General features: G+C 33.0%; 1 protein-coding gene across 5 annotated transcripts in view; it reads left to right on the top strand.

The window, feature by feature from the left end:
* The first annotated feature begins 878 nt into the window (after positions 1-878).
* Positions 879-8,559, top strand: part of LOC148601326 (phosphatidylinositol 4,5-bisphosphate 3-kinase catalytic subunit delta isoform-like) — a 55,098-nt gene continuing 47,417 nt past the window's right edge. For 2 of the 5 annotated variants that reach the window (XM_088554202.1, XM_088554199.1), the window contains exons 1-2: positions 879-984; positions 7,231-7,384. In XM_088554202.1, coding sequence (XP_088410328.1) covers positions 7,244-7,384 — 141 coding nt within the window. In that variant the 5' untranslated portion in view covers positions 879-984; positions 7,231-7,243. Of the gene's footprint in view, positions 985-7,156; positions 7,385-8,559 lie in introns of those variants that run through there. The other 3 variants (XM_088554200.1, XM_088554201.1, XM_088554203.1) reach the window with 3 other exon arrangements.

The raw sequence follows: 8,559 nt of genomic DNA, 5'->3' as shown, positions 1-8,559 counted from the left end.
AATCGCACCAAAAAACTTTATAATTAGTAGTCACTGCTTCTTCGCCAAGCAAACGATAATTATAAGGCAAAGAGTGGTGACTGGTCGGCTCGCAGTTAGAATAGTTGTGGTGACATACTTACCTTCCGGAGGCCAAGGATTCATATATATATATATATATATATATATTGTTGGGAATTTTTCAGGCATATATATGTATATATGCCTGAAAAATATGTTTTGGTCGTTCCCTCCGCGGGACTCGAAGTCGTACCGCTGTGACATCTATGGCAACACCGCCTACACAAAGTCCAGCGCCCTAGACCACTCGACCAGCTAGGCCATATAAAATATAGCTTTCGCTGGCTGGGTCATTCCTCCTCGTAGGATTAATCTAAGGCTGTAACTTAGTACACGATGTATGGTAGTACGGTACAGTTCAGTTAGATGTTATTATGTAGGATAGAGGATCAAATTAATGATGCACGCCACAACAAATCAACATTATACAACATATATATATATATCCTTGATAAAGTGTACTTATTAACAGAGACACAATTTTATATAATTTTATATCTCAGATAATAACGATAATTCATTTTTGGTTTCGGCGTTTTATATATATATATTTTTACAACAACCAAAGCCAGTATATAAGTGTCGATCTACATTGTTTAACGTTAACGTTTAAACTTTCCGCATTATACTGCTTTGGATTAGTTCCCTTTGGCGTAGTAATATTTTGCATAAATGCACTAGCTATCTCCTGCCAAATAATGCAAATTTTATTTTTTTCTCAATAGAATTGAATAAATTGATAGGAAAACATTCAATCTACTTTCGAAAAAAAAATAATTGAATTTTTTTAAGAAACTACATACGAATCGCGGAGTTCGTGCTTCGGTCATAACTTCCTCACTCGACAGCATCCTTGTTTTGACTGAAATGACTGAGTTTTCTCCAAGTTTCACTGCGTTGGGTCAATGACAGTACATAAAAACGGTAGAAAAAAGCCCCATAAAGAAAGAGGGCATATTTAAATCATTTAGCACCACTACAGCATACACATTCAACATGTAATCGATGTCAAAGTCGAAGTTCAAACTTCCTTGAAGGAAACAGATGTAAAGTTACAGAAACAATTTACATTGAACTTTAAGTAACTTTGCATACGCCAAGAAATGTCACATTATTTGAATTTTCTAGTTGCTGTAACTTTCAGTGCTTTAAACTAATACAAATCACAATTAAGCAGAGGCACAGCATAGCAGTTGCATGGGACTGGGAGCTAGCTTATTTTTCCTTGTCTGAATATAGATGAAAAAAAGGATTTCAAAGTTAAACACCTTAAAATGTTCATGTTTCCCATTTTAGCATTAGTGCATCGTTTATTGTGTGTTTACACGTCATTTTGTGTTTGTATGAATGCACGATAGAAGTGTTCGTTTAAACGAACGTTACAAGGGTTCGTTTAAACACACCATACTTTTTTTTACAAGTTTTTGTACTTTGATTATTTCCTTGATTTAACTGTTATTTTTATATTATTTGCTATTATTAATTTATATATTTTCATTAATTCAATTTTCCATTTTCCCTTTCATCATTATTTGTTAATATTATAATTTTTCATCTTCATCTATCGTGTGTTTAAACACACACTTTGAGCGTTTGTATTTGTGTTTAGTGAGTGTTTAGTCTGCCTTTAGGTATCGGGCGTGCAGGAAACCTAAACGTCTCAAGGAGTGTATCATGATCCATTGAAAAGTTTAAGTGTATCTTTTTGATTTACCATTGCAAGGATTTTGGTACAAATGTAGAAATAATTTTTAGAGAATTTACTTTTCAGTACAGTGATGCAATGGCACAAATATTAACCTTACCTTTTTGCAAGCAATAAGTTGGTGTTAAAAATGCTGCAGCAGAAAAAAATATTTGAAATCAATGAAAGTTAAGATGTTGTTCAAACTTGAGACAAAATAAAAATCAACTTATTGAAGGCATGTTTTTCCTCAGTCTACAAGAAAAATTAACTACTGTGATACAGTGAGACCCCAGTATAACTGGCAAAAATGGCTTTTCGGACTATCCATTAATACAACATCAAATGTTAATAAGCATTCCTTCATTCTATGACATACATGTAAGTCATAATTTTGTCATTGCCACAATATCCAGGAAGTGTACATATTTAGTCAAATATAGCCCTTGTTGTAACACACTTGAAATATTAAAAAATAATTTGATTATTCAGACTTGATCAACTTTTTAGTATCATATATTCCCTGCTACATTTTAATATTCATGAAATACAATGTATGTATAAGCATACATGTATGTAAGACCCATGCGATACAAGCTTGTTACAAATAATTGTTAATGAAATAACTATCATCTTGGATTTTACTATTTGATAAAACCATCAATCATATATGTACCATACTTCTATCACAAAAACAAACTGAAAACATGTTATTAATATATTTCATTCAGCTCACCTGGCCAAAGGCCATGTAAGCTATTACCATCACTTTGCATCCCTCATCGTCGTCATTAACAATTTTTCAAAACTCTTCTACTCTTAACACTACTTGACCAATTGTAATCAAACTTAGAATGTTCCTTGGGGTATCCTGCATAGAACTGCTTTGGGGATTTTTGATCCATTAAAAAACATTGCTACTGTTACTAAAAATAGAACAGGGGTCAGACAGAAGTTTTTTGCATATATCTCTTAAACTGTCAGTTTTAGCAAATTTTGACAAGTTATAAGTGTTCAGCATAATGAGATCAAATTTCCATTTTCATTTTAATCTGTTAGACCATGTTGGACTTATTGCCCTTTTTTGACGTATTTTTTTATTTTGCTCTTTTTTTTTCTTTCAAAAATCTTCTCCTCTCACATTACTTGACAAATTGAAACCAAATTTGGTATGAATGTTCCTTAGGGAATTTTGCATAGAACTGTAGCAGGGATTTTTTATCTGTTGAAAAACATGGCGTTGTTACTAAAAATGGAACAAAGGGCTCAGACAAAAGTTTTTTGCATATACATATGTATCTCCAAAAGCATGAGGTTTAGCCAAATTCTTATGGGGCCAAAGTGTTTAGCATGATGAGATCTACATGTATTTGTGGTCAAATTTTGTTTTAATCTGTGAAGCCATGTTGGAGTTATTGCTCTTTTTCTATGTTTTTGTGCTCTTTTTAATGTTATTTCTTTCAAAAATCTTCTTCTCTGACTTTACTTGACCAATTTGAACCTAAATTGGTATGAATGTTCTTTAGAGTATTCTGCATGCATGTTGGCATTTGTTTTCTGTTGAAAAAACATTGCCACTGATACTCAAAATAGAACAACTGGGTCAGACAGAAGTTTTTTGCATATATATTGTATCAGCATGAAGAGATCTATTTGTGGTCCAAGCAGAAAGTTCGTGAAGAACCCATTTTGACCTCGTAATTTATGCATTTTTACAAATTTAATACAAGCTGATATCTAGGTAATGGTAGTATAGTACAATTAAAATGAACACTGAATACAATTTTTTTTTTTACAAGATTAATGACTTTATACCAGAAATAACAGTATGCATTTATGTAACGTTCACAAAAACCTTATACTTTTTGATATTTCTTCAATTTTTAAGATATGGTTTTAGTGGAAAAGAAGTGACCACACATTTATTCAATCAAGATATTTTCACATGAGTTGTAACAGACAATTATACACAAAACATATACACACGTGATAAAAAGAGTGAAAAATATTTAAAAAATTCTGGTGTTCCGGCCTATTTAACAGATTTTTTGTTCAACCATGATTTAACCATGAAAACTGATTTATTCAATGGGTCATAGTTTTCCTTTCCTCGTTTGTCTACCCCAGACTTGACCTTTTATGAGCAACTCGGCGGGTGTTTCTAGAAAAGCAGAGGACGCTTACCCTACCGGTGCACCTGGTCCATGCTCCCATTTTTTAGTGGAGTCCGAGTTGCTCATTAACTTTTGTTACTTTGTGTATATGATTTTAGTTACTTTATGTTCTTTGTTGTGTATGTCTGTTTTCCATGTCTGGTCTTTGTCCCTGGATTACATTCTTTTGATTACCGCTATAACCTTGGTTCCCTTGATTACTCTTTCCAATTTCAGCCAAGTTTGGATGGCATATATGACTGCATATGTTTAAATTATTACCATAAACCAATCAAATCAACTATAAAACACATTAAATAGTTAGAAAAACATCATAAATTTCTTCAAGTAGACTTTAATTTTGTGGCCAAATTTTACCCTTGGGGAACAAACTCCTTTCATTTTAATCTGTTTAGCCATGTCAGAGTTATTGCACTTTTTCAGAGTTTTTGCCCTATTTTTAATGTCATTACTTCCAAAGATTTTCTCTCCTGAAACTATCTGACCTAGAAGAACCAAACTTAGTTTGAAAATTCCTTAAGGTTTTCTGCATAGATCTAATGTGGGGATTTTTGGCCTGTTTAAAAAAAACATGGCCAGGGGTCCTAAAAATAGAACTAAGGGTTCAGAAGTTTTTCTCATACTTTTCCAAAAGTAGCAGGTTGAGCCAAATGCTTTCAGTTGCCGAAATGATCATTATAAGGCTTACAACAGTCTGCAAGGGATCAAAGTTGTCAGACTACTCATTGTTAAAGCTTACTATATTTAATTGCCCTTGAAAGGCACAAAAATTATGTTTTTTAGCAGTTTTAAGCCAATATATTGAAAACTATATAAGCCAATATCTTGAAAACTATAAAAGAAAGAAACTTTCAATTGATGAAATGATCCTTATACCAAAGTCTTCATTGAATCAAAATTGTCAGACAACTTCTTGTTAGAGTTATTACCTTTGAAAAGCTAAGATGTAACAAAGTGAGCAATTCAGGCTTCTTGGAGCTCCTTGTTGATAGTTGATATAATTCCTGCTAACCTAGAAACCTTAAGTTGACTTTATTGTCGCCATTATCCAGAGTCCACAACATTGGTCTGTTTCAATATTTAGATAAAATCCAACCTAAACTACACTTATAAAACAAATTGTTGACCAGGCAAATATCAAAAACCTAGGCTTATATTGTAAAAACAAAGTTCATGGATTGTCCTGGGCTTCGCCAATCTTGCAATTTGTGAATTTTTATCTCACCTGGCCATAGATGAGCTTTTGCCATCACTGAGCATCGGTCGTGGTCATCACCAGGAAATGTCTAAATCTCTTCAAATTGCAATAATTGATAGAAGATATGGATGACTTTTTATACTTTTCTAATGAGAATGTGAATTTTGTTGGGAAAATAGGTAAAGAAACAGAAATGGGATTCCGTGAATCTAAGTAAGGAAATATTGAAGGCATATTTGACCAAAATTAAGTCATGGTATTCAAATATCAAACAGGAGTTTAAGAACACAAGAGAGAACAAAAAAGGGAATTATTTAATGGGTCATGGTGATTTGCTAGAAATTTTTTCCCTTATAATAAAAAAAACACCTGTTTCTTGAGTAGTATATATGTACTACTGTCAAAGTACTTTCACTTCGTGGATATTAATTTTCGTGGATTACTGACAATTATTGGTGTGTGGATTCTTAAATTCATGGTTTGACTTTTTCCACAGTACAAATAAATGTAAAATATGCATTCATCTGGAATTTGATTGTGGTTCGAGTAAACCATGAAATCCACGAAAATTGGTACCCCACCAATATACATTGTAAGTACTTTCACAGTATATAATTTTGCATATGAAAAGTAACTATTAGTATAAGTTATCTATGTTAATATTCAAAGATATGGGATTTTAACTCCCCAATGTACCCAAGTATGCCCAGAGGCGAGACCGAAGGATGTACAGGGTACTGAAGGGTGTTAAAATCTCCATATCTAGGGATATTAAAATGAGTAACAATTTTGTTCCCAGGTCTTTGCCTAAATAGCAGCATTTAGGGACAAATAGAAACAAGTGAGTAGTGTTAAAGTGATGTTTTTCTTACTTTCAGTAAAAAAATGAAAAATATAAAATTTGGATATTCTATTGCAAAATTTAGGGAACTACCTTCTGTAGAACCCTACATTTCCAAAATATTCAAAATTTATCTTTCAAAATACCAGTAAGAGAAATCGGCCAACTTTTATTTGGAGGAGAATGTTGTGTGCTGCAATGTCTTAAGTGTGTGATGTCGACATAGGTCATTTGCATAATCAGGTCTTGAATTTCCTTCATGAAGACATTGTGACATTTTTGTCAAAGCACAGGAGATGAGGATATACATGTATCAAGATTTCAGGGAATAAAATCAGGAATAAATGATGAAGTTTGATAACAGATATGTACATGTAAGTGCTTCTTCAGAATTCATTTCTCATTGAAAACAAACAGCGAATGGAGTAGGAATCGCAGAATAAGTACGTATGTGAGTTTCCCTGGGGTAATAGCTAGCAATGTCTGGGTATATGGGTTAGCAGCACTTGGGTATATAGGTTTTTTAAACACCTGCCATCAACCAATTGAAATCCTAGTTTTTTACAAGGCTGGGATAAATGGTTTTATATCCTGGCTAAAAACCTGCTTTATACATGGAGTACATGTTTGTCATGAATGATGGCTTTTCTAATGAATTGACAGATATTTTTGTCATTATTTTAGAAGAATCATTTTTTAAAATGATTATCATACCCCAACTCATATTGTCTTGTCCGTCCATCCGTCTGTTACACTTTTTTTTGTAACAGGTATTCTCAGCTTTTACTGAAGGGAATGCTTAAATATTTGATTTATTTCTTTCTCATGATGACTTGTACTGTGCCTTGCCCTTTCAGGTTTGTCTTTCATCTTCCTGTTTAACCATCAACTTTGTAGTTTTTTAAGTGATGCATAATGGAAATTTTCGTAACAGATTTCTCAGTTTCTACTGAAGGGAATGCGTAGGTATTTGGTTTATTGCTTTCTCATGATGAATTACATCCTGGATTAGCCATGTTTTTTTGTATACAACAGGGGACTGGTAACCATGTTGGTAGTAGCTCCAGTCCACCAGACTTGGACGTTAAATTCTGAATATACCCATGTTTTTTTGTATATTACAGAGACCAGTAACCATGATGATAGTAGCCCAAGACTTGGACATTACATCCTGATGTTTTTTTTTATATATATTATAGGGTACCAGTAACCAAAGCGATAGTAGCCCAAGACTTGGACATTACATCCTGATTTTTGTGTGTGTATATTATAGGGTACCAGTAACCATGGTGATAGTAGCACCAGACTTAGACATTACCTCCTGTCAGAATGAATTGGGACAGGTGGACATAGACTTTTTACTGCCCAATGGTATATGTATACCCCTTCAGGTAGATATCGATAGACCACTAGACCAGGTGAAACAGGTATGTATAAATGTACATCTGTATGTATTTAGGGGTTATGTTCAAATCAAATTTCAAGAATGAAGTAAGAGTAATCAAGGGAACCAAGGTTATAACGGTAATCAAAAGAATGTAATCCAGGGACAAAGACCAGACATGGAAAACAGATACACACAACAAAGAACATAAAGTAACTAAAATCATACATACAAAACAACAAAAGCAAATGAGCAACTCGGACTGCACTAAAAACTGGGAGCATGGACCAGGTGCACCGGTAGGGTAAGTGTCCTCTGCTTAAGTAAGGTTTGATTTGGAGGCAATTCAAGTGAAAGATCATTCATATTACATCTGAATACATGAAGTAATGCCACTGGCCTAAAAAATGAAAGGTTCTTCCATATACATCTGTAGACAAATATAAGTGATTAAGATAAGAGGGGGGCTGGCACAATTTGTGACATTCCAGCTTAAAATGACTCATTAAAATCAGAAATTAAAAGCAATTTCTGAAGAATGGCCCATTGAAATTCTGAGAAGTATTTATAATAAGTGACCCATTCTGAAAACTGTGTAAAGACCTGTCTAAAATTAACTCTTGTAAAATTAACATTTTAGAGTCCATTTATTATATTAATTTGGATGTTTTTTTTTTTTTTATTGCACTCCAGCTAAGAATCATGTAAAATATGATTCATGGGTAAAAAACCGACATATTTTTATTTTTGATATTTTGTTTGAACTGGCATAGTAAACAGAAATTAACATTCAGTTTTTCATATAATCCGTGTTCTTAGGAGATTAAAATTATATAGAAGGCACTGTAGATTTCAAAATTATGGGAGATAACTATGTAAATGACACTCAAATACAATAGAACCTATAAGAGCAGGCAGATTTGAATGAATAATTACACATTTCATAATACAGACCTATAAAACAACTTAATTACAAAAATGAAAATATGTAGCCTTTTTTAGGGTCTATCACATTTTCCAGATTTTTGCATGATTCTTACTAAGACAGCTACTTTACTTTTGAGTACAGTAAACTCCTGTTTAAACCAAACATTATCTATGTCCAGAATAGGTTTAGTCAGGTTACACTGTATATAATCTTGAAGGTCCTTTTCATGATAAAACCCCAACAATCAATCATGATAAAACGTTTGATGGGGCCTGACAATTTTGAATTCC

This window comes from Perna viridis, chromosome 12 (genome assembly GCF_037379345.1).
Source record: "Perna viridis isolate PV_CMFRI_1.1 ecotype Kerala chromosome 12, ASM3737934v1, whole genome shotgun sequence".
Taxonomy (NCBI): Eukaryota; Metazoa; Mollusca; class Bivalvia; order Mytilida; family Mytilidae; genus Perna; species Perna viridis.
This window is presented reverse-complemented; position numbering and strand designations above follow the sequence as displayed.